Source organism: Salminus brasiliensis, chromosome 6 (assembly GCF_030463535.1).
Source record: "Salminus brasiliensis chromosome 6, fSalBra1.hap2, whole genome shotgun sequence".
NCBI classification, from domain to species: domain Eukaryota; kingdom Metazoa; phylum Chordata; class Actinopteri; order Characiformes; family Bryconidae; genus Salminus; species Salminus brasiliensis.
Genome location: NC_132883.1, coordinates 7,430,707 through 7,457,867, shown reverse-complemented (window position 1 = coordinate 7,457,867; position 27,161 = coordinate 7,430,707). Strand labels below are relative to the sequence as shown.

At 42.0% G+C, this 27,161-nt stretch overlaps 1 protein-coding gene across 3 annotated transcripts in view; it reads right to left on the bottom strand.

Moving 5' to 3' along the window:
- Nucleotides 1-8,512: 8,512 nt before the first annotated feature.
- The window catches only part of fibcd1a (fibrinogen C domain containing 1a), a 106,886-nt gene continuing 88,237 nt past the window's right edge, over nt 8,513-27,161 (bottom strand). For all 3 annotated transcript variants that reach the window (XM_072681468.1, XM_072681466.1, XM_072681467.1), the window contains exons 7-8: nt 25,657-25,836; nt 8,513-14,744 (exon numbers count right to left, since the gene is read on the bottom strand). In XM_072681468.1, coding sequence (XP_072537569.1) covers nt 14,482-14,744; nt 25,657-25,836 — 443 coding nt within the window. In that variant the 3' untranslated portion in view covers nt 8,513-14,481. The remainder of the gene's footprint in view (nt 14,745-25,656; nt 25,837-27,161) is intronic.

The following is a 27,161-nucleotide window of genomic DNA, read 5'->3' as shown; positions in this document are numbered from 1 at the left end:
CAAGAACCATCTGTTGTATCTGGTTTGGTAATTTTTATCATTAATGTTTAAATAGTTCTGACCAGAGGAGGATGGGCCGGGTCCCCCTTGTGAGTCTTGGTTCCTCCCAAGGTTTTTTCCTCCAGCTCTGAGGGAGTTTTTCCTTGCCACTGTCACCGTTGGCTTGCTCACTGGGGGTCTTTGATCCTTCATGTCTTACATTATTTCTTCTTTCTTCTTTGTCGCTGTCTTTCATTAATTACTAATTATGCAAAGCTGCTTTGTGATGACAACAGTTGTAAAAAGCTATACAAATAAATCTGACTTGACCTGACTTGACCACATTGTGATTACCATCTCCAAAACATTAGGCAGGTCTTGTGAGGTGTTGCCAAGGAAGGGTCATGGGTTCCCAAGGCTCATTGGTGCAATCTGTGGAGGCCCCACCTCACAATTTACAGAACTTAAAGGTACTTCTGCTAATATACTGGTGTCAGATACCACAGGACACTTTCAGGGGTCTTGTGACGTCCATGTCTCGACAGGTCAGAGCTGTTTTGGTGCACAATGCGGACCTACTCACTATTAAGCAGGTGGTTTAATTGTAATCGTGGCTGATCAGTGTGTAACTCAGCAGATTCTCTCTTGCTTTGGTGGCACAGCATGTGCAGCACCTCATTAACTACAGCCTTATTTTATACACCTTTCACATTTCACATGCCGAAACCTTCTCATAACTGTAACATACCCACCAACGACGGACTGGATTTACTGCTAATATGAGCTTTTAACAGCACAGCGTATTTCATTGGCGAGGGTAGAATTTGGGGAAGTCCTGAGATCAGACAGAAATAGCTTTTCTTTGTCAGCGCAGTTCTTCCCCAGTTCTGAGTTATCACGCATGCTGCACACATCATCAGGATTCTGCAGGACTCATTAAGACTAATTATCATGTCCTGCTAATCAGTTCCCTTACACAGAGTTCAGAGAATTAGCTTTTATGGAGATTACAAGTGCAGTATTCTAAAACACTTATGACCGGTATTTAAGCTGTAATGTAAAGACATTCGGCGCACGAACAGCTGCCTGGAACTGAGAGAGAAATGAGGCACAGATGGAAAATCAAACTGTTAATGATCAAAATCTGCAGAAAAAAATGGGCACTGGCAGAGGAGGAGGAGAAGGAGGAGGAGAAGAAAGAGAGGAAAGAATAATGAGGATGAAGAGGAGACAATGAAAACAAGAAAAAAGAGAAGGAAGGAGAAAAGCAGTAGAGGAGGAGAAGGAGTAGGCGGAGGTGAAAAAGAACATTAAGAGAGAGTAGAAGAAGGAGAAAAAAATGAGGATGAAGAGGAGGGGTGGGGGCAATTAAGAAGAAGAAAAAAGAAGAGACAAAAGAGGAGAGAGGAGACCTGCAAGAAGGAAGAGGAGATGAAAAGTAGATGGAGATGATTTATGAGAAGAAGAAAAAGGCAGTAAAAGACGGGAAGAAGAAGGAGAAGAGGAGAGTGAGACGGAGAATAAGGAGCAGGAGGAGAGCAAATGAAGAAGAATCTGAGGAGGAGAAGAAGAATAAGGAGCAGGAGGAGATAAAATGAAGAAGAATCTGAGGTGGAGAAGGAGAATAAGGAGCAGGAGGAGATAAAATGAAGAAGAATCTGAGGTGGAGAAGAAGAATAAAGAGCAGGAGGAGATAAAATGAAGAAGAATCTGAGGTGGAGAAGAAGAATAAAGAGCAGGAGGAGATAAAATGAAGAAGAATCTGAGGTGGAGAAGGAGAATAAGGAGCAGGAGGAGATAAAATGAAGAAGAATCTGAGGTGGAGAAGGAGAATAAGGAGCAGGAGGAGATAAAATGAAGAAGAATCTGAGGTGGAGAAGGAGAATAAGGAGCAGGAGGAGATAAAAAGAAGAATCTGAGGTGGAGAAGGAGAATAAGGAGCAGGAGGAGATAAAATGAAGAAGAATCTGAGGTGGAGAAGGAGAATAAGGAGCAGGAGGAGATAAAATGAAGAAGAATCTGAGGTGGAGAAGAAGAATAAAGAGCAGGAGGAGATAAAATGAAGAAGAATCTGAGGTGGAGAAGAAGAATAAAGAGCAGGAGGAGATAAAATGAAGAAGAATCTGAGGTGGAGAAGGAGAATAAGGAGCAGGAGGAGATAAAATGAAGAAGAATCTGAGGTGGAGAAGGAGAATAAGGAGCAGGAGGAGATAAAATGAAGAAGAATCTGAGGTGGAGAAGGAGAATAAGGAGCAGGAGGAGATAAAATGAAGAAGAATCTGAGGTGGAGAAGGAGAATAAGGAGCAGGAGGAGATAAAATGAAGAAGAATCTGAGGTGGAGAAGGAGAATAAGAAGCAGGAGGAGATAAAATGAAGAAGAATCTGATGTGGAGAAGAAGAATAAAGAGCAGGAGGAGATAAAATGAAGAAGAATCTGAGGTGGAGAAGGAGAATAAGGAGCAGGAGAAGATAAAATGAAGAAGAATCTGAGGTGGAGAAGAAGAATAAGGAGCAGGAGGAGATAAAATGAAGAAGAATCTGAGGTGGAGAAGGAGAATAAGGAGCAGGAGGAGATAAAATGAAGAAGAATCTGAGGTGGAGAAGGAGAATAAGGAGCAGGAGGAGATAAAATGAAGAAGAATCTGAGGTGGAGAAGGAGAATAAGGAGCAGGAGGAGATAAAATGAAGAAGAATCTGATGTGGAGAAGAAGAATAAAGAGCAGGAGGAGATAAAATGAAGAAGAATCTGAGGTGGAGAAGGAGAATAAGGAGCAGGAGGAGATAAAATGAAGAAGAATCTGAGGTGGAGAAGGAAAATAAGGAGCAGGAGCAGAGAACAGCAGAAAAGAGGAAGAAAAAAAGGAGAAGAGAAGAAGGGTAAGATACAGGGGAGGAGGAGAAGAAGAATGGATGAAAAGGAGAAGAAAAGGAGGAGAAGATATGGAGGAGGAGAGGAAACAGAAGATAAGTACAGAGTAGAAGAAGAAGAGGAGAGGGTGGAGGAGGAGTAGAATGAGAAGTTAAAGAAAGTCAAAGTGAGTGAAGAAGATAAAGAATTGTAGATGGAGAAGGAGAAAAGGAGCAGGAGGAGAAAAGGAAGATAAAGAATATAAAGGAGATACATACAGAGTAGAGGAAGAGGAAGAAGGCGAAGAACCAGAGGTGGAGGAGGAGAACAACCAGGAGAAAATAAAAGGAGACGAGGAGGACGCAGAGGAGGTGGGAAAACAGATGAAGAGTAGAACAAAAGGAGAAGAGGAGGATGAGAAGTTCTGGAGGAGGACACGAAAAAGAAGAAAAATACAGAGTAGAAGAAGAATAGGATGTAGAAGAAGAGAGGGTGGAGGAGAAGAAGAAAGAGTAGAAGAAGGTGTGGAACCAGAGGTGGAGGAGGAGAACAACCAGGAGAAAATAAAAGGAGACGAGGAGGACGAGGAGGAGGTGGGAAAACAGATGAAGAGTAGAAAAAAGGAGAAGAGGAGGATGAGACGATAGGGAGGAGGTAAAGGGGGGGAGGTGCAGGAGTAGAAGATGATGATGGAGGAGAGGAGAGGGTGGAGGAGGAAAAGAAAGGTAGAAGAAGGAGGAGAAAGAGAGAAAATGAGGAAGAGGAAAGCGAGGAGAAGGAGGAGGAAAGGGAAAACAAGAGGAAGAAGAGCAGTAAACTGGGCTAATATCACTGTAAGATGGGGGCCCGAGGGGGGTTTCAATATCAGGTTGAAGGGATTAATGGCTCGAGCCAAAGCGTTCCCTTCAATGGGAGCATTCTTCACCACAGATCAATTACTGTGTAATAGGAGACCTGGGCCATGCCTGCCTGTTTTTCATTAAACTGCAATCACAGCAGGGCCCGGCACATCAGAATTACTGTTGCGGGTCGAGCAGGAGCGGGAGGTGGAGAGAGATCCTTCAGTCCTCTTAAATCTCCATGCAGACATGCAAACCTGGTAATGGATTCATCCAGCGAGCCTGTGATGCACAAGCCTTAACCGCGCTGCAGGTTATCGATCGGCTCGGGCAGGAGGCCTAAGAGATATCTGGCGGGGAGGACACATGGCCACTGCCAATTCCCCTGCCCTGTGCCAGTCTCTCTTGTAAATGTAGCCCTCAGAGGAGATAAGCCCGGGCGTGAGGAACGCGTGCCGCAGGAGAGAGGAGATGAGGGATGAGTTTGTGATTTGCTGAGCACCGGATATTTAAAGTGGTCTGGAGGCGCCGGCCTTACTCGTGATTGAACGGCCGACCTCCCTCTGAACCGGTCCTGCGAGCTCTGCCTCGTGGCGTATTACATTAACACCTGCCTCCTACGCACACTCCACTCAGAGAGAACATGACAGGTTAACAGGAAACGTTCCCGTCACGTTCGGCTCCTCCTCGCTAACCAGGGTACGAGAAAGAGGAAGGTAAGCAGGGCAGGGAAGGGGGGTAGAATTCCTCTCTGGAGTGTTGAGGGGGAAGAAACGGTGGGAATGTCATAGAGGCAGCTTTATTCTGTATATACTTTAGACGTGAAAGTCAGCAGCTTCTAAAAAACCATCATGGAAAATAAGGCAGTTTGGTGTCGGATACTGTTTTACTCCCTGTTCAAAATAAAAAATCAAGCTGAGGAAAAGGCCTGGTTTGAACATTGGATTTGTAATAGCACCCATGACCAAATTACAGCGGCTACATGCAAAGATTTCCCTCTTGATTTCATCCCGATTCTAGAAGAAGGCACACTCTTCTCAACCACCTGATGAAAACCTCATGTGTAGGGTACCACTTCATGTACACATTACCATGACAACGAATATCACATGAGTCTGATCAGAGTAAGAGTAGCAGCAGAATGTTATCTGGGTTTTCAGTTGGAGTGTGTGTGTGTGTTTTCTATGGCTATAAAATGACTCCGGAAAACCTTCTTCACTTATTACCTTCACTTAACGCAGAAAGGCTTATCACACACTAAGGTGTGTTACTCAGTAATTACAGGGACGTCTGTGCAAACCGGTGGGGCTATTCTCTGGCAATAGCAGTTTGTAGTAACACTTTCGGCCCGCTGGCGGTCCAAAGGCTGTTTAAGATGGGGCAAGAGGAAGAGGTCATGAACTGCAACGTGCTGAGGCACATGAGCTATCCAGTACAGGATGGAGGACAGTCTGCAGTAAAGGCTGATGGGAGAGAGTCCTACTGAAGGAGTTCACTGATTTTGAGCAACGGAGCAAAACTTCTGTATGACCATATAACGTTAACAGTACGTGTTTACTGCTCATGGCATAGAATTCTCTGTCTGCTTCCTTCACCAGCACCTTGCTGCTTGTAGCGTATGGAGAATTCCACACCGTGTGCAGTTGACAAGCACCGTGAGAGTCCTTATTCCAGTAATAATGTGTGTTACTGTTGCCTTGCATGTGCGGAGAGAGTACATGAAGTTTCCGACTGGGAATGTAATCAGATACAGCTGTGTACACATTTATATTTCTATTATTCTTCTATTTAAGGGATTATTTAAAGGATTAACCGTCTTGTTCAATCAGATAGAAATCGTATGCAGAATGATCTCAGTCTAGTCTTTTCCGATTGAGGTGTTATTATTAAACTATTAGTGAATTATCAGGCTGCATGTAAACATGGCTAGTGATTCACCACCTTCTTGACTTTCATGCAGGTCCTGGGCAGTCATAAGGGGCTTTGGATTTGCCTGTCTTACCAGTATATGTGCATTTTCTCTCTGAGGCTTTTCTTCATCTTTTGGATCTCATCTTGACCTGAACAGTTCAGCTGAACAGCCATTTCTTAAGCTAAAACAACACTTGGCCATGTTTTTATAGCCTCCCCTGCCTGGCAGACATTGAGGACTTTCAGATATTTTTAGATATTTTAGATGAGATCAGTTGGTTATGATTGATAGTACCAGGTTTGAAATAGAAAAGTCCTTCCTAATTATAGTAGCGAATAAAATTGTGGCCACAACTTAGTAAGGCATGGGAATGAGATAATTTAGTGGTGCCCATTACTTAGTAAGGCGTATGACTGTGGCCACAAGTTTTTGTTTATGCATGATGTCATGAACAGGTTTGCTTCAGCATCTGTGTTTCAGAAAAAACAACGTCCAACATCAAATGACCAACTCATCTCTAACCAATAACAAAAAAAAAAAAAAAAAAAAAAAAAAAAAAAATACGGTATCTGTGGCAGTGGACTGCCCTTGCTGCTGGCGGTATCAAAATTCCAGCTTTCCGTTCTGTGGAATATGCAGCGGTCCATCTACTGCCGCAGGGAAAGAATGCTGCTTTGGCCTACGTAAGAAAGCCTTCACCCTATAGCCAACCCCTCTCCATGAGTCAAGTGTTTGAATAGTGGCCTTTGCTTGGCCCACCAACTCTGTGTTTTCCAGATTGTAAAGAAAATAACAGAGAGAGGCCACTCGTGACAGTTGCCAGGCTATTTTCCAAACTCATCGCAGCCACTCATTCACTATCTTGCTAGAATACCAGCTTTGTCATTGCAGGGTAAGCCCTGCCTTTATAGACAGCAGAGTCAAGGACAACACTTCATTACAGGACTTTGGAACAGTCCTCTGAGCTGAGGGCATCAGCATTCATGGAAATTGATCTGACTGTAACTATTCTGAGATACTGATTTTGACAGTGAGGGTCACTGTGAATGATAATAATTATCACTTATTACTTTTTATATATTTTATATATATCCAACATAAACACTATATGGACAAAAGTATTGGGACACCTACACATTACACATATAGGAGATTTTATTATATCCCTTTCAAAATCCACAGGCCCGTGGAAATGGGACTACATTTAAACACCTGAATTCAATGATTAAGATGTTTGTCCCAATACTTTTGTCAATTTAGTGTATTTGTCACATATTGAAATGATCTGAAACTGGTAATGTTGAAATATAGGACATATTTTTAGCCGTGAATCAACATATACAAATGTATTGCTCCTGTCCAATGCAACACATGTATTTCCATTCCACATGGTTTCAACCCTGTAGCTGCTCTGAACACTATTTACATAATTCTAGACGAATGGACCAATAGAAATGCTCTATTATTACTTTATTTTACATTGACTTCCATTTAAACTTAGGAACATTTTCCATTTTAAAGATACATGTTTTACATTGCACAACCAGGATATACACTATATGTCTAATATGTGTTTGAGGAACATAAACCTATTGACAGCATGCCTAATCCAGGGCTAGAGGGGTATAAAGACAGTGGAGCTGTTGAGCTGTGGAGCAGTGGAACTGTGTTCTCTGGAATGGTTGGTGCTCCATTCAATGCTTCTGGGATGAGTAGGAGAGTTGGATGGGATGAGGTGGGGTGGTGATCATCCAACATCCTGACCTCACTAACGCTCTTGTCGCTTAATGCAATCAAATCCTAACAGCAATGCAAGGCAAAGTAGTCTAGTAGAAAGCCTTCTTCCCTGGACAGTAGAGATAGCTACTCCAACAAAAGCAGTCTTTTTTTGAGTCTTTTTTAATGACCTTGATTTTGGAAAAAAATCATGTACAGGCAAGTGTCCCAATATTTTTGTCCAGTAAAGTGTATTATGTACATGCATGGTCATCGAGGCATCCTGCCTTGTGCCCAGGGATTCCACCACAGCCTTGACCAGGATAAAGCTGAGAAGAAGATGGATGAAGACTTCTGTGCTCATCAGGAACGTGGCTGTGTGGTAATCCGCAGTAGCAGTAGTCATTCGTGAACTGCGCTGATGGGCTTCTGTCAGCTGAATTCGTTTTTACCGTAAAATAACTCCGGCTATGATATAAGGGGGCGTTTTACCTGATACCATGCAAATGTCTGAGAAATCTAAGGGGGTTTCCGGAGGCGCATGTCTCAGTTTTGTGATTCAAATGCTGCCCTTTACAATGTGCTGGTATTTCGGAGTGTTATTCTTCAAGAATTTCAACGTAAAAATGTCAGAAACCGTAAAGTTTGTCCTATTTTATAGCGTGTTCTTCGGGGAGGCTCTGAGTGCTCCTCTGTCATGTTGAAATATGGCTCTCAGTTTGATTCAAGACAGTCACATTGACTTCAAGCTGCTTTCATAGCTATGAATGTTTGATGCCTACAGATTTTTAATGAGCCTCATCGGTCCCCATCCGTTCTTACACAGTGACAGAACAGCCCCCCCAAAAGAAATTCCCTCGTTTCTCTGTCTGTCATCTTTAATGTCAATCTCTGTGCTGTTTCAGACAGCGCTCACCTGAAAGACACAACAATGCTTGCTAGCTCTTCAGCCGAACCCCAGGCCTCCTTTCCTGGACTTCTGGTTTTCTGTAACTGACAAATAGAAGCGACTGAGTAACACAGGACACGATGTGAAGTTCCCACGACGTCTACAGAAGAGGCTTTAGCTAATGATCTATGCCTGGTCCATCTAGTCAATTACTTACTAATGAGTTGACCCGCAGACGCTGTGTGTTAGCTGACCGTGGAGGAGTAATTACCACACACCGATCTGCTTACCTCAGCCTCAGAAACACACCAGACGCATTAAGGGGAAGTAGTTTAGAAATTCTGAAGGTTTATTAAATGTCACTCAGAACATTGAGACACATTTCATAGGTTTAAGCAAAGAAACAGAAAGGAGAAAGGAAACAAAGAAAGGATGAAAGGATGAGATGGAGACCTACAAGACAAGAAATAAGGAGTTCAGCTGGGAGATGAGAGCCTGTAGGGGAGCATGCCGAATGCCGAAAGATTGAATTTCCTCAAAGAGAAAAAGTGCTGATCTGGTCCTCATTCTCTTCCAATTTACAAAGGTCTGTGTCCCTCTTCCGCTGTATTTAGTCACAGAGTCGGAGACTGTTGAAGGGGGGCTGTTTGAGAAGATGAAATATGTGATAAAAGAGCAGAGAGGCGAAAGCATCCGTTCATATTTACGCGACGCAAAGTTATACGGGCAGTTTCACGCTCAGGGACTTTGCACGTGGACGAGTGGAAAAGGCCTATAGGTGTATAGGCGACAGGTACAGTTTCAAAAGAACACCAGTATGGGAGTCTCAAGGCCTGGGAAGTCACATGGGGAGCTTGGCCTTGGCCTTTCCTCAGAAGTACTTCTATTCACGTGTACTACACTGCACCTACAGCACCGTTCAAAAGTTTGGAAGCAGTGTTTTCCAGCAGAAAAGCGTGTAAAATGATTACGTCGATTGACGCTGTCCTGCAAAAACTTCCCATTTTTGACATCATGTGAATCTGGCAGTTGGACCAATAGAAATGCTCTAAAATGACTCTGAATAAAGTCTTTTTACATTATCTTCTACTGAAAGTTAATAAGATTTTCCAGGGAGATCCAGGGTTTCTGCATGACAGTGAAGATATGTTAGCCCTGTCGAACTCCATACAAATACATATTAAGAAAGATGCTAGAGGCTGTAAAGAGCATTAAGACTTTTCAGATGGTGTAGAGTAGTGGATAACAACACAGCCTTCCTTGTGGCATTCTAGGATTTGATTCTCTGGATGGGCAAGCACTCCACAGTAACAGTAACCTAACTGTACTTCTATTTTTTTATTTCACATGATTCGAAATCACAAAATGATTCAAATGTACTAGCAAGTCGCTCTGGATAAGAGTGTCAGCTAAGGTGCCAGAAATGCAGATGTAAAAGAATGAAGATGTGTCTAGATGATCTAGATGATCCTAAAATGATGAAGCACATCAACAATGAAGTCCAAATAAATACAAAATAAGCGGGGAGTAAATCTCAAGACTTCACAAAGATGTAAACAATGTAATGTAAACAGAGAATTACACACTCTTAAAAATCAAGGTACCACAAAGGGGTCTTTGAGAGATTTAACCATTGAGCAACCGCATCTGGTTCCATTAAGAACCAAAGAACCAGTTTACACCTGGTCACTTTATGTGACTACTATCTGGATAGTATTCTGATGAGATTTTACCCACATGCATCCTCACTTGGGTGTCAAGTGACCTTCTCTGGTCGGTCAGACTGTGATCTGATCACTGTGTGGGACCCAGATATAATACTGATACTCAAGATGCATGAAGCGACCAGGTGTAAACAGGGTCAAAGAGTGTAAAGAATCTATAAATTGGCAAAGAACCTTCACCTCAAGTCCTTTTAAGGTTCTTAAGACCTTTAAAAGGTTTTCCCGCTCATACATCTCTATTACATACAGGGTTCTTAATGGAACCAAAAGTGCTTCTTCTATGGCATCAGAGAACCTTTGAGGCACCTTCATTATTCATCATGTTCCCAAATCACTGGATAAAACATCTAAAAATACAATTTAGTGTGCAGGATAAAAGAGTTAAATTTACATCATATAAGTATGGATATCTATATAAATGTGTGTATGTATACATATATATATATATATATAAAATGGATTAATATTCAAAGTAATTCCAAACTTCTGAACAGTAGCCTCTCATTTTTTTCAGCAGTCGAATGGCAGGGAAGGAGACTTATGAAGAGCAGTGTGTGAAAAGCTTTTTCCTCATTGTTAAAGCCAGTAAAATGGCTCAGGTAATGGCATTAGCTTTGTCGTCGCATGCTCGAATAGGAGAACACTTGTAGCACAAAAAGCCCTCCACTCACGTCTGAGGGGAATATTTTAGCTGTCAAACCCATTCCATCTATAGGGCATCATCCCCTGTAAAAAAATCATTTCATTTTGCAGGCAATGACTGCTAGCGGAGGCCCCAGGCTCTGCTTATTGAGAGAGTTAATGTGTCATAATCTTGGAGAAAAAAAAAACCCTGTCAGCTTGCCTGAGTGCATTACTTTTGAAGGGCCACTGACAGTTATTCATTGGGCTGTAATTCTGAGTTCTACTGACACTGAGTTAGGCTTTTCAACACATAAATACTGGCCTTTCACCAGGAATAACCACATTTCTCTTCTCTACGTTTCAGTATTTGCAAAAATAATGCGACTAAAACTGAAAGGGGTGTTCATTTCCATGATGAAGGGAAAATCTTCCCATTCTCACTTACGTTTCTTTTTTTCAGTAGAAATATAAAGGTGACGCATTGCTATGAAAACACTGTTTTTTTAAAGTGCAGACACCTTCCATCTCAAAACAACAATCATTTTACAGTTACATCAAATATCATCATAACAAACAGATAAAAGAACAAAACAGACGTACATATTTTCTAGACTGTGACACCATACTGTGTGTGTGCAGGCCGAAACCCAGTCAGTATGAACTTTCAGTATGACGGACCTGTGTTCTGATCAGGGAGATTTCATGCACATGAAATCAACAGGTACAGAAATGAATCATTTCAAAGTATTAAAAGTGATTTAATTAACTGAAACGAATCATTTAATTACAAATGAACTGGCTGGACGCTGTAGAAGCCTGAACTTTATGAAGCATAGGTAGTTTGTATTTGAGCAACATTGCATATGTTCCTGCCAGCCCAGAAAACTGTACAGTAGAGCCTGACCAATAGGTTAGTGATATCGGCCAATATTCACAACCTGGTTTTATTGATTTAGTTAGTTCTGGTCTTTGGTGAGATTTTTGGATGTGGCTTTGCCAGGATTCAAACTCACAGGGAAATCTTAAGCATTTTAGTCAGGGTGGCTATTTCTGCTGCTTCTCAGTGTCTTAAATTCTTAAAATCTTAATTTTTGCCTAACATGTAACAGAACAGAAGTGATCATGTGACTCAGATTCATGTGTTCTAGTTACTGAGGAAGTAGAAATGACTGATTGAATAATTAAAAGGTAACTGCCCATTAAAGAGGGTCAAAGGTTCTTGATGAATGGACCAATAAAAAGGTCCACACTGAGTGGGACCTTCCTTTAAAGTTAAGTCTGTTTTCTTGTCTTAGCAAAGTCAAATTCTTTTTTATGTATTTAGTACCATTTTCAACAAGAAACCGCTTAAATGAGAACTTCACCGTTAAGTTTAAGGGTGTGTTTACACTTGTAGGGTTCCCTTGATCTGAACCAAGCAAGAAAATGATACACTGTTAAGAATTTAGTCCTGGTTTGCGTTGTGTTTATACTGACATATTTGCAATTGAATCAAAATAAGTGGGGGAAAAAGGGTCTGCATAAGGCAGGTGTGTCTGCGTGACACACACAATAACTAGCGTGAAAAATTTAATTACTTTATATTAGTACTGAACCACAGTTTTGATAATGTACATGTGCTAATCTGTTCAAAGAATGAGGTACGTTATAGCTGTGAAATGTAACGTTACTTTGTACAGTACAGTACACAATTGTAACAGTGGCTAGTTTTACACACTGGGAAGTGTGGTAAGGTGTGTTTTGTATACAGCCCTGCTAAACTAAAGCGTCAGACAGAAGAAGTTAAAGCACAGATACGTGAGCAGATCTGTGCAGAGACTCACCAGTGATAAAGTGGGGAGAAGCGGACGGCATGTTGGTGGAGAGAGCAGGCAGGGTTGATACTAGATTTTGTGGGCAGGAGTGAACCCGTGCCCATGCTCAACCCGCTTGGTTTGTTTAGATGCCTTTAGATGCCAGAGTGCTCAGGCGGGTCTCAGTCCGCTTGTTTGGTGCACACCAGAGTTGGAAAGGCAGTGTTCACACTTACTCAAACGATCAGAGTAATCGCACCAGGGTTCGTTTAAGTAGAAACACACCCTAATTGTTACTTTGATTGAACAAATCTATTGAACAAGCGCTTACTGATCTGAACAGGGCTCTGAATGAGCTATCCCACAGTGCATTTCACATTAAAGAAAGCCTTGAGTATCTTTAGTTAGTACAATGACAGAAAACAATGTAGCACACAGAAAGCTCAGATTCTGCACTGCGAATCAATTTTTACTGTAGCCAATGTGGAGTCCTCTGGCAGCAGGATCACATGAACAGAATAATTGGTAACTGGTAATAAATAAAAACTAGAACCCAGAAGGAATTCTAGGTAACTCCACCTTCATGCTACAGCGTGTTTCTGCTGTTTATTAGCGTTGGTTAATTTGAGAAGTGTGACAATTGAACTGACATACCTATCTCTCAGCAATTTTTTAATAATACAAAACTTCAATAATAATAAACAAAATAAAAATATAAATGTAAATAAATCTAAAATTGTATCAGCTGATATTACTGATTTTTTTTATCCACTTCATTTGTGTTGGTAAAAGCCATAAACTTTCTATATTGGTCAGGTCCTACTTGACAGTGCTGAGCTTGCTATAGTCAACCACCAGCCGACTCATCTCCGGACAGCGCCCCCATGCAATGCGTTCAGTCAAAGCAGCTGAATGTAAGGAAACACACACACACACACACCTCTCAGTGAACTGGCGTATGGGTTAATATACAATGGATGAGATGTGATGAACACCTTCCCTTTACAAGGTGAACAGGGACAGGTTCAGTAAACACACCGATTACGCCTAAGCCTGGACTCATATTTCAAATTTCCCCTGGTGATTCAAAACTGGCACTAACATGCTGTCCAAGACTAGGTTTAATCCATATCTGGGAAAACTGTCCCTAAATGAGTCAGGTACTGATAAGACATGCAGTGTGCTGTGCTCTGTCACCCATCCAGTAGTACATCCTTGCATTCATCCTATCTTTTTCAAACCACTATTTCCTGTTTACCAGAGTGAGCTTGTTTCTTTAAGACGGTTTCCATAAAATGCTACAATTATGCATCCACCTGACCATCCCTCCGAGTCAGCATGAGAAAATTCCTGAACAAGGTGATGAAGCTGGAAACTGCTCCGTGGATAGGGGCCTAGTACCTGCAGAGCACCTCACCGCTCCACCGATAAGTCTGGCGGTAACTGTGCTGTACGCTTTATGGTGCCATTGAGCTGTCAGAGTGAAAAATTGTTCTGATTGGGGCCCATCGCTCTGAGAGCCGCCATGCCGACTGTCTTCCTTCTCTGCTTCCCTGCAAGTCAATTATGCGTATTAGTCGACATGGGGCAGCCAGTTAGCTCCTAGTTACCAAAGCAGGGGTCGTATGCAGCGGCGCAAACCTGACAAACCCGGCTACTTAACAAAGCGTTAACTGGGAAAGATGACAGAATAAAACTGAACTTGAGACAAGAAAAGGCTTGTCTTCTGTCCTCAAGACAACCCTGGATCTCTGTGGGTAAGAGGGATAATTCTTTGTCTTCTGAAACAAAAGGCTACACATAATCCTCGCTAAATTCCACAGCTATAGATTTTTTTTCTTCATTTTATCAGCATTTTTTTAAAGGACAAGAACTTCATCATTTCATAATAATATTCAGAGAGTTGACCAGGAGAGAGCGAGAGCAAAACGGTTGTCTAATGCGCTTCAGCACTAACACTGCACTATGAGATGGGTCGGGGTGGGGTGCTTTGGAAAGAGGGCTTGAAAACAGAACCACGCAAAAGGGGAGGGGGGAGGATACTACATCACACAGTTCTCACACGTTTCTGTAGTTAGTGTCTCTAACACCTACAGGCCAGCTCTCCTTGCTTTCTTTGCATGGTTGCGGTCGTTTAGTCCATCCTTTGGGTCCCTTCATTTATTCTCCTCCCGGGTGGGCCTGATCTTCATCTCGGTGAACTTGAGCGAGTACTGCCAGCCCGTCCAGGAGGACCACTCGATGCCGTCGGCGTAGGATGTGTGCTGGCCGCGCAGGTACTGTCCGTTCAGGTTGGAGGTGTGGCAGTTGCGGTACCACCACGCGCCGTGGTAGAAGGAGGCACAGTTGTTCTCAGAGTGATCGTTGTCTTTGTCCTTTGTGGTGAACTTCATGCCGTTGTGTTTCAGCAGCGAGTCTCCTGAAATGTCACAGGAATAGAGATGGAGAGATGGAGAGAGAGGGAGAGAGATGATTAGGGTGTTAGACAGCGACACTAGGTAGGGAGGAAGAGAAATCAAAGAAATCCTCAGTCATTAGCTCCATTACATTCTATTAAGATTCTGTTACGCAGTTAAATGGATAGTAATTCAGTAAAAACTGAGCTGGAAGTAATTCACCATGTCAAACCACACATAATCCCCACTGTATTCGGGTAGTTGTTGTTGTGCACATTGCTAATCATCTTATCAGTGTTTAAGGTCATTTTCATACCTGAGGGATGTTTACACACAGCTTTTTAGTTCAGTTCGATTGGATTCCGGTTCGCTTTCACCCTGGGTGCGATTCATTTAAGCAGGTGTGAAAACAGTAATCCCACTTAGATGTGGACCAAAACAACTGCACCCACCAAGGCCCTTGAGGGGAGCTGATCTCGATCCAGTCCCAAACGAACTCTGGAGCACTTTGTTTGTGGTGAGAAAGCGATCCAACTACCAGGTGAACTCTTAGCTCATCATATTAGAGCTAAATGGTGGTTTAACCTGGTACATTGCCAAATATAATTACTATAGCTGTGAACAAACGCCATCTATGCTGTAGCTCCACATTAAAACTTCCTGTATTTACTTTCTCCCTACCGGGCCAGACAGATCTCACCAATAAGCAGAGAGAACGTTCTCACATGGTTTGTTATGATGCATATTGGTGCTTGGATTTTTCCCTGTGTGAAAACAAACCAAACCAAGGGGGGGAAACACTCCAACTATAGGTGTAAATAATAAAATGACACAGTTGAATCTTCTACTAACAAACTTAGGAATTAGGACAGAAAGTCCTGAAATGACATTTCTTCAGACAATGCTGTCTAAAAAAGTCTTATAGCTCCATTGTTCCAACTGAAGTGGTGCTAAAAACCCTTCAAGATGCTGAAGCCCCATTCCCACTCAATCCTCTTACTGTTACCAATAATGTACAGGTTTTGCAGCATTCCCACATGCAGCTCTCATTTTACCCCTTTGCACACATCTATACTTGCCTCAGTAAACAGGATGAAACATCAGCACCTCAGCACCGAAGCGGGGTAAAGGTTTCTGCTGATTCTCTCTAGACTAAGGATCAATCCATAGTTTTCACACATGACACAACTCTTGATAATTATCTAGGAATTGCACTGGGTCTTGTGCTTGTAAACTGCCTGGTCAACTTTGTGGGGATTTTGTCTCCAGTTTGTGTGATTATATTCAATATCCATTTAAACCATTTCAACCTAGTCCTACAGTCTGTGTTAAATACTGTGACTCCGCTTTGCAACAAAAAGAAGCGTAATTTAGATGCTTTATAAACAGCACAAAGGTTTAGCACTAATGTGTTGGTAGCGACAAGCTGTATTCCTGTCCGGCTAATTTGGAGGAAAACCAACCCCACTCACTCAAACAACAACTCGCTCAAACTCTGTTTTCTTTTTATTTCAATAAAATATTTTTGCACAACTAAAAATATCTGATTTTTTAAGTCATACCCCGGTCATGCAAAATAAATAAGTAAACAAATACTGTGATATACCGTGAAGCCAGAATCTTAAAAAATAGAACATCATACTGCCCAGCCCTACCCAACCCCTTTTCATTTATAAACACCCAGGAAAAAGTGCATGTGTGAAAGGGGCTCCTGTTACACCCCCCATTTCATGGAAAGCCATTATTTAAGTTTTGATGTTGTTGAGTCCTGTGAGTGTGAGTGTAAGGGGATTATTTTCTTTTTATGCTCAGTGCTGGATGTGCTTAGCTTTTTGCAGGATCTGTTAGATCGAGGCAGAGCATTCTCCACCATTAAGGTGTATTTAGCTGCAATTTGGACATGGATTTTGACAACGCCACTGTGGGCAAACACCCACTGCTTTGTCGTTTTATGAGAGGTGTTCAATGCAAGATGGATGCACAGAAAAGGCATGTAATTAACTAATGATACATAACATAACGGATTAAAGGCATCTGGTAAATATGTCTAGGACTTAAGATATGTCCCATGAGGGAACTAAAGGCTTGGAAATAGGGTGCAATCAATGCACACCTCCCATGACATGGAGTGTTTGCCCACAGTGGCAGATTGGTACAAATGTACTACTGTCTTCTCAGGCCATCGGTGTTACACTGTGCAATGTTCAGCCTGATAGTGGGCAGAGTATAGGGCATCTGAAGGACATGATTCTGAGACTTTCCTACCTCCTGAATTGATTATCAGACCAGTCAGAGTATATCAAACATGCCCAACTCTAGGCATTATCTAATGGTAGTGTATAAAGCGACTCAGTCCGGAAAGATTCCACCCACAGCCAAAGAAAACTGACAGCAAAAATACATCAATCCAGCACATAAATAAAGCGGGTGTCTTTTCCCTGTGTTTCCTTTACTGTTTCAGTGCAAACAGAAGTGAAAACAGCAGGGCTCGCCACCATGTTCCACCATGATCTCTCTGGTCTCCTAGGAACAGGAGAGAGCGTGTGTGTTTGTGTGAGTTCAGTTCAGCAACAACCTCAGTTGTGTGATCCCAAGCTGTTCAGTGTGTGATCCCAATCTTTCAGTCAGCAAAAAAATCTGCAGAAATTAGTGGGATAGAATGAGATAGCCAGTCTGTTTCTAACCTGTTAGGACTCCGTCTGGTGTATCCAATGTTTAAACGACAAACACAGGCCAGTGTCACACAAACCAAGCAAAGAGAGGCTGGATAATGGTCATCTATCCATTCATCCATCTTCTGCCTGGTGGGGGTAGATTCCCAGAATCAATGGGCACAAGGCAGGAATACCCCCTGGACAGGGTGACAGTCCATCACAGGGTACCACACAACCATTCCCGCTCACAGCTAGGGGGCAATTTAGTATAGCCAAATCACTTACCATGTGAGGTTTTGGGTGGTGGGAGAAAACCTACAATGATGTAGGGTGAACACACCAAACTCCATGCATCAAACTCACAACCAAAGGCCCAGGCCCCTACCAGTTTTTGGAACCAACATAAACCATAAATCATAAGTGGACCTGAGGGAAGAGTAAAACACAATGAACAGCAGTGCAGCAGAATTCAATCTCTGCATTTAACCAATCCATAGCAGTAACAAGGGCAGTAAGAACACACACACACAGAGCAGTGGGCAGCTACCAGCAACTGAAGCCATGAACGTTGAAGAAGGAGGAAGCACCATACCCACTTCTGGCCAGTCTGGAAGACTAATCCAGCAACCTTCTGTCCACATAAGTCCACTTCTCAAACCTTTAGGCCTACAAAAGTGTAGGATATGCCCCCTTTAAGACCTGTAACATTCTTAGAAGTTTACTTCTGACAGAACACAAGAAGAGAAGACTGAGGATAGCAGAGAGACAATGCATCAGGCAAGGAGAAGAGATGGAATGAGATGGAGGGAGCAGGGGGGTTAATGTGCCCTTTTTAAATGGTGTGATGGACTGCATAGCTTGTGAATGTAATGTTTCTGTGAGTGCTCAGGCTAATCTAATCCCAGCTCTCTGCCTCTCCATGCTGCCAGGCTCTGCTGAGCCCAGGCCCTGCTGATGAGATCAGCCTTTATTGCCAGTGTTACAGTAGAGCTGCAGTTCTGCACTCCTCAGATGCGGATTCATTCTGCGGCAGCATGGATCACACTAGCCCTTTTATTTCAACCGAGGAGATCCTATTGATATAGTTATGTCATGTCATAAAGCGGAGTTACACGTCATAAATCCGCTGCAGGTGCCTCGTGAATTCATCACGCTGTTCTGTGAGGTGATGAATGGCTGAAATGATGGCACCAGTAAAACAATTGAATGCTGGAGTGTGAAAAGGGATTGCATTAACTGTGGAGGTAATGAGAGGGATTCAGTGTCGTTTGTTTGAAATATGACACTGCCACTTTCACCCTGGCATGCTGAATATCCTGCAGTACCTCTGCTGTATAGCATTCCCTTAGTGCGGGAAATGGATTAAAATGAATACATCACAGTATCAGATGATGTTTAAATTAGCTTTAATGAACATAACAACCCCATGCTTCTTAAGTGCTGCTTCTTTATGTAAACAATTGTCTTAAAGACCTGATACAGCTTGTTTTGAGAGGGCTTTTTTGTTCTGTTCTAAATGTATTATTATATATTAAGCACTGCATGGATCTGGCATGTAACTAACTCTAACTAACTATTAGTGCTCAAACAGCTTTTGGTGCTGTGCGTTAATGACACTGTGTATCCTTGTTCTTTAAATTAGACCATAAGTTACCTTAAACAGTAATGTAAACATAAATGGTGTCCTAGAATGGAAAGCTATATATTTTTTGGTAACATAACAGTCTTGACTTGTTTTTACAACAAATTAAATGCATCTAGGCCTGTCTAAATAATGTAACTGTCTAAATAACGTTATTACAACTACGATTATTGCTGTCCTGGATATGTCCAATTTTTTCGTCTCTCTGTCAGAGGTGGATCACGAGTCTGTGAGCAGGCAGCAATTTTCCTGCAGGACTTACTACTAACTTACTATATAACCAAAGAGTAAAGAGTTAAAAAAAAAAAAACTTTTTCCGAATTCCGAATGAGCGATGGCTAAATAAAAGCAGTGAGGTCTGCGCATCCTGTTGTTACAGTGTTAAAAGCTATGCTATGCTGCTGTAAGCCATCACACTGTAAACCAGCCAACAGAATCAGATTTTCTCTTTTGTTTCCACACACTCTCTAAAAAAGCAGAATCAGGGTTGTAAAGACTTGTAAAACGACATTTGAGCACATTTGAACTTACTATGCATACATCAAATAACAACTTAAAATACTCAGTAAAGACATTCTATGGCATCTTTAATCAGACAGAAGAAAACTTAATGTTTATTTAGTTTTTATACATGTACAATACTTTATTACTTTTAATAATAAGGCAATGAATAAGATTCTGATTAAAATGACATAACACAACCTTTTCTTCTCCAACACTAATAATGAAGTCTGTATCTGTATCAGTAAGTATCAGGCCAGTACCAATATCGAGGTGACGTTCTTGTCTTTACGAACTATGTGCTTTAAACTGATCTGTTTACATTTATGTTTACAAGTATCGAGCTATGATGCTCAAACTACTCTCAAAAACACTGCACTACCACACAGGAAAACAAACACACAGCTAACATCACATCACATTAGTGATGTGATCACTTTAGTACTTTTTAGTTTTTTAATTTATCCCCTATCCTATTTATTGTTTAGTGTAATTTTCCTTTAGTTTAATACTGTAAATAATCTATGTTCTGTGTTTTTGTTACTTGTCATACGTGTTGCTCTCACCAAGACAAATTCATTGTATGTGTAACATACTTGGTGAAATAGATTCTGATTCTGATTCTGATCACACAGTGTCAATGTGTGCTGCCTCAGCATAGATTTTTTTCCTGGTTGATATGGCCTCAAATAATTGAACATTTTATCTTGATTATGATTATTATTGATTAATGACTAATTATACAAGCCGTTCAAGTTGCTCAGTTGGCTCTGTTTTTGAATTTTCCTCCATGTTGCTTCGATGTCGCAGACTGGATGGGGTGGCGTGACATGACTACACGCATTGTAGTATGTTTTTAAGAGGACAGCACAGAAACACACGCAGTGGGGAAAGTACTAATGGAGCTTTAAAAATGTATTAAGAGAATTTGGCTAGTAATCGACATGGGCAAGATTAGCTCAAATCAATACTGTGCCACACCAACACTGCTGTTCCAGCGTAGATGAAATATTGCAAAGCACTTAAACCCTGAGACCAAAATATAAAATGCACATTTCCAAAAACAGCTCTGTTTCCCAGCTGTGATGGCACTCTGACCATCTGAGTGACTGGCTAGTGCCCTCAAGCAAGACTAACCATAGGGGGATGTGGGAGGCTATCCCAAATTTGCTTTGGGCAAAGCATCTGCCAGAAGTAGGTGCTCTCCATCTTGGAAAGTACAGCGCAGTTCAATTCTGTCTTCTTCTCAGCGCACTGTATTTGGGTGGAATCCTCCACCAAACTCCCTCAGGAGCAAACTCGACTGTAGGTGGGTATTCGCGAGGCAGTGCATTTCAAAGCATAACAAATCTTTGATCGTGTACAAATTGATACCAGAATATTCTACTCATACACCGAGTCAATCATTTTACCATAACATTTTCTCTCGGCAGAACAGCCTTCAAAGCTCCAGCACCTGAAAGGCTGGGTAAAGCATGTTTGTGTGAAGGTACGCCACACAAATTCAAATCAAACGTCTTGGGACGGACCCACCTACCCATGAAAGCAATACGAGTCATTAGGCATGCACAGGAATGCATAAACAGGCTTGCGATGAATACATTAGAACATCAGAGGAGAATTATGCATGCCTGCACTCGGACAAGCATTGTTACAAAATTATCAAACGCTGGTGTATAATTCCGGTCCTCTTTTCCGGGCCTTCCTAATGGCTGGGAAAGCACTTGCGTGCGGCAGCAAAACTGTCATTACCACCAGCTTTGAGGTCGGAAAAGTTGAAGAACTAAGATCGCTAAGTTTGCCGAGATCGGGCTATGGAGGCTGAGAAACTCCCTCGCAGGTAGATACGGATACTGTATATCTCAGCTCCTACATCCTTTGGTTCCTTCATTAACCAGCACATCATTAAAGATCCCGAACACATGAGCAGCTTCCTCAGAATGGAATCATGACTCAGTGATCCCATCGCAGCAGAAGAGTGTGTGATGTACTACAAAAGATGCTTGCTTATGCAGACAAAAGGCACTTAATATCGGCCTTGACATCATGGATTAATGGGCAACTTACAGGAAGTTTAAGGCAGTCAATCTAATGGAATTAATGCACAGGCCTTGTATGAGCCCCACAAATACCTTCACTGGAGGTCTTTCAACTAAGCTGCTGCCACTTTCTATTGCTTCAGGCAGCTGCTAATGCCTGGATCGCCCTCCCAGAATTACCCATGTAGGTACGTCCTTGCAAACAAGAAGCCTATGGGGACTGCCGGTGAATAACCCTTCCCATACGTCGAGCTCCTGCCTGCGGATTGCAACTCCAATAGGTCTCTAACCCTCCACCTCATGTCGGAATTTTTCTTTCCTCATTTCAGTGATGCTTGGGCTCTCTGGAGCGGAGGACAGACAGACTATTATTTAAGTTGTTGAAGTGACTGGGCTTTCTCGCCCTAACGTAACCTCAATCTGCCTTTCAGAAAAGTTGCTTCATGGGTTTGTGTTTTACTTTCTCTCTTTTTTTAACTGTCTATGAACCCATCTCACCCGTACAGCACTGTGGGTAGTAGCCTATAGTAAGAACCCATTCATAACCAATTACTCACACTTCTCATATTTATTATTTAAGCAGAACACTGAAAGGGAGCTCAGGAGGTTTGGATCAGTGTCTTTTTCTGATAATATCTTTCCCTCTCTCTGTTTGTTAAATATTATAATATTTATAGTTTAGTTAATAACTAATAAATAATACTACTACTACTACTACTAATAACAACTATAAATAATAATATAGTTAATATTTTTGATCTTACTGAAGTATAGTGTACTGTAAGAAAACCCTTTTGTCAAAAGCTCTTCTAAATCACATCTTTTGTACCGGATCTCAATTAGTTAACAACAATACAAGTCCAGCTTACTTAAGAACAAGAGCTGCCTCTATATAAGCTGACTATGGCTATTTTTGGTTTTCTTCAACCCCGTCAATTTGTTCAGTTCTAACTCCCACCTTCAAATTAGGACTCCCAGTATCAGCACCAGTACCAGTATGTCCTCAGACTAAGGGACTCCAGATCACTCAGCTCTGTGGCTTTGCAAAGATACTGTGTATTATTTTGAACACTCTGGTCTGGTACCTTTATTTCAGAACAGGTAAGTGTTCTTTATCTGAGCACGAGAGACCGTTTAGATCCCACCCTTTCGTGAGATACTGCATAGCTGTGCATATGACTGTTTTACCAGCATGGACTTTCACATTAACACTAAGCATGCGTCACACACTCACTCACATTCTCATAACTCATGACCTGCTCTCACATCAGCCATAGGTCTCCATTATCTCACTCTTTCTCTCCAGTTCTTCTTGTTGTGTTATACGGCATCAACCAGAGGAGGATGGGTTTTCTTTTGAGTCTTGGTTCCTCTCAAGGTTTCTTCCTTTCGATCTGAGGTAGTTTTTCCTTACCACTGTCGCCTTTGGCTTACAACAAAAGAGGCTGAGCTCTGATTGCTGCTTTGTGGCAACATTTGTTGTGAAAAGCGAGATTTGAGTCAATTTGAACTGAAGTGAGTTAATTTTTTCTTGCACTCAAATTGACATGCTTTCACAGCTTAATAGTGGCACAACTGTCTAACTGTTGTACAATCAGGAGATCATAGTGTCAAATTCTACCATGTCAAAAGTCTTCCATGGCCAGGAGTCTAACATCTGGATAAGTCCAAGTGTGCACATACCTAAGATGCATTTAAAACAGATATAAATCTGATCGCTCAAACTATTCCAGGAGGTGGTCTGACACACATTGGAGCTACATATTTTAGCAGTGTAAACACGTCCGTCTCTCCAAGACGCATTCGACAACTGAAACTCCAGTAATAATGGCTGCGTAACAGGTGAATCTGCACATGCTGTCCCTTACTGTGATGTCATATCTGTCTGACTAACCAGAGACGCATTTGACAACCATGTGTAAACACAGGTGGCTAAAATTGTATCAGAATACAATCCAGATACTAATCACATAAAGTAACCAGGTGTAAACGGGGTCTGAGATTAGACGGCACTCCTCCCTGGAAAACCTCATGTAATATTGCAAGTCCTTAGTCCTTAGGCAATTTGTAATTAACAAACTGAGAGGGGTCTGATATTTTTACAGTATGGATCATGGGACAGGGTGGTTATTCCATTCCATTATATACATAACATAAATATACTGTATGCGATGACTACCGTCAGAACTCAAGCTGATAGACATGACAGTTAGGCCGGCAAAAAACATGAAAAGGAACCATTACTTTAAATAAATAAATAGATAAATAAATAAATCAGACACAGCTTGCTAAAGAGGCCTGTGGGACCAAAACTGCATTTTTGCATGTATAAGCTTAAAGGAACTCACAAAGGCACTCTTTTTCTTTCCACCTTAATTAGCATCCTGACATAAATAGCGATACTTATGCTAACATTTAGCTTTTAGTGCCTGTTAAAATGTTCAGAGCATGCAACTTTAATAACTTTTAACGATCACTGACGAGATCTTGATAAATGACTCGCCCAGTCCTCGGCTGTGTTAGTGGTCCTGCGTGCGCAAAGCAAGTCTAAGTGCTAATCGCTACTAATAAATGGTCTCAGTGTGGTTCATTCTCCTCTTTCTGATCAGAAGGCTTTACTCAGCTGGATGCAAGGATTACTAAATGCATGGCTTGTTGCCATTTCATCACAACAAGTAATTCAGAAATTCCAGTCCCCAAGTGTCTGGAACACACTGTGGGGGCAACATAAGACGGCAAAGGCAAAAAGCTTATAAGCTTGTATGGGAAAAAATAATCGCAACCGAGCTCATCTATAAAGCACCTACTTTCTGGCTATCGTAACAGCTAAATGCACAATGTTAACAGCCTAAAGGAACATTACATGTGTTTTGAGCACTCCATAACATATCAAAATCCAATCTGAGACAAAAAAGCAGCTTTAACTGATAGGAGAGGAATTAATGCACGCTGGATGTTGTGACGCAGGGACTTAAAGGCATCCTGGCTAATTAGACTCGGTCAGAAGCAGCATTCTCTCTCTGATTTATGTTAATAGGAGTGTTTGTTTATGCTTCCCATAATAAGAAAACTGTCCGCTTTATTGGAATGCCACAGATGCATTCCTCCGCTTCATTATCCTTGCCCTTTTCTGGCACACTCCGAAGGTCAGCTGTGGGCCCGGGCCCGGCGAGAAGGCCAGCAGCAGGGGAGCAGAACCCGGGACTGATAGAGTGCAGAGACCCAATTAATGTTAAAAAGAGGCCCTGGCGGCAGCACAGGTGAAGCATGGAGAATTGCTCCTCTCTGTGCTTCACCACAGAACGAGATAACCAACAGCCACGTGCAAGCATGCTGCACAGTGGAAATATACACCTCATTGTATGAGTATTGACAGGGCTGGGGGCTCTAAATTAATGTATGGATTTTCATTATACTGTCTATTCTTGGCTTTCTTTTCTTCGGTTAGGAGAGCAAAGTTAAGGCACAAAAGTAAAAACCCATTTTTTCCAGAAACAAATGACCAACTCTGCTCTAATTCAAACTATATCGATGCTATGCCAATATCCTGAGAATTTCAATGTATTCACATACAAGACAGCAAATTGTTCAGACTTTATGAAATATGACTCTCCTGGGTATGATGCTAAAACTTCCTGGCAATAGAAAGGCACAGGAGGCCGAGCTGCTGCTGTTCAAAGCCACCTACTGTTTCAAATTCACAGAGCAGACTTTGACAGAACAGCAGATAAAGTATTATTCCCAATTCCATTTTAAGCACTTTAGCCAATATGGGCTATTCCATCTCATAACGTCTGATGATCTAAAGATAAACCACTTTTTACTGCGGTTATTCGCTTACAGCGAAGGCACAGCTAAGGTTGGCCTATAATTTGAGTCTTCGCTCCAGAGGAAAGGAAGCTGGGTAGAGTGCCGTTCTGCTGGACAGCATGTGTCTTTAGAATACAGAATTCATAAAGCAATGGGACATAATGCATCTCTGAGAGGGTTCCTCCTTCCACATAAATCTAATAGATTCAGCCTGGAATATGGAGCACTCAGCACAGCAGCTGAATACTAAAGTTCTTGGACAAAGAGGGACTAGGGGAGTGCACCGTACCGGCCGTGCCCGAGTAGTCTGCTACGCTCAACGGGTAGCCGTCCTCATCGGGGTCAATGGAGAACAAACCCACTCCGAAAGATCCGTACTGCGCGAAGGAAGTGCTGTTCTCAAAGTCCTCCAGGTCAATCCTCAGCTCGTAGTTAGCTTGAATGGTGAGAACGTGGATCCGCTTCAAACCTGAAAAATAAACAGCGAGGTCAGGTCAGACACTATGGGGCTGGTTGAAAGAAGTTTCATAATAAAAGCAAAGTGCAAGAGAAGGCTTTTCAATACAACTTAAAAAACTTGGTTGTGTTATTTTATGTCCGGCTGTGGTCAGCAGCCCTAGAGGTCTACCTTTTTCTAATGTTTAGTTTCAACTCCGCTGAAGATGATACAATTTTTATGACCCTAATAAGCTAGATTAGATGTTTTAAACCCTGAAAGCCAAAGTTATCATCTTTTTAAAAATCTGGTCCAGTTCCGATCCTTAGTTTTGTTGTTGCAGAGCACCCTCAGGTATCCTCTATGCAGAACAGACATGATTCTCAGCTGCCGCAGTGAGGAACTTTGCCATTTTTGTTCACACCGCCAAAACCACCCAGTTTGGTTGTACTTGATATTCTATACCATTATATCCATTTGGGGAGATATACTCCCACTCCACCTACTATTGTGGAAATGCTCTGGTCCACCAGTGGGAGGGCCGTGCTCCTTTTTTTGGTAAAGCAGCATTAAACAGTGCGTTCCAAACCAAGGGGAGGAAGCTAATGCACACATGTTATAGAAAAGCAAATTATAGTTTACTCAGTCTTGGCCTGAGCTTGTAAATCTCTTTTATTTTTAATCTCAAAGTGACTACCCAGGTTAAAGGTGTAAGAAGAATCATCACACCAAACAGTCTGTACACATCAGTAATCAGAAAACAGCAACAGTCAGTTCAGAATGTGTTATTTCTCCCAGTGAGAATTAGCCAGGCCACTATGCAGACCAGTGGCCTGGCTCGCATAGTGGCCAACCTGCTGGTGGAGGTGGTGTAATGGTGTGGGTAATGTTTTCTTGGTCCTGTTAATACTGACCAATCAATGCTTGAGTATTGTTGCTGACCATGTGCGCCTCTTCATGACCACAATTGACACAATCTTCTAACAGCTACAAAGCAAAAGTCCTCTCAAACTGGTTTCATGAACATGACAATGAGTTCAGTGTTTTTCAGTGGCCTTTCCAGTCTCTGGATCTAAACCCTGTAGAAACACCTTTGGGATGTGGTGAAACTGGAGAATGAAAAAGCTTCTGAAAAATCGCAGGAATTGCATGACAGAATCATGTCAGCATGAACGTCAAAGGAATGTCAAAGGAATGTTTCCTGACGTCTTGTGGAATCCATGCCTTAAAGAATTGAGTCTGTTCTGAGAGCATAAGGAGCCTTTAACCAGTGTATATGTTTAACGCTTTGCTAATCGAATCAGAAATGGCCATAGCAACACAGGAAGAGAGGTGCCTCCCTGACAGAGCGTGGGATG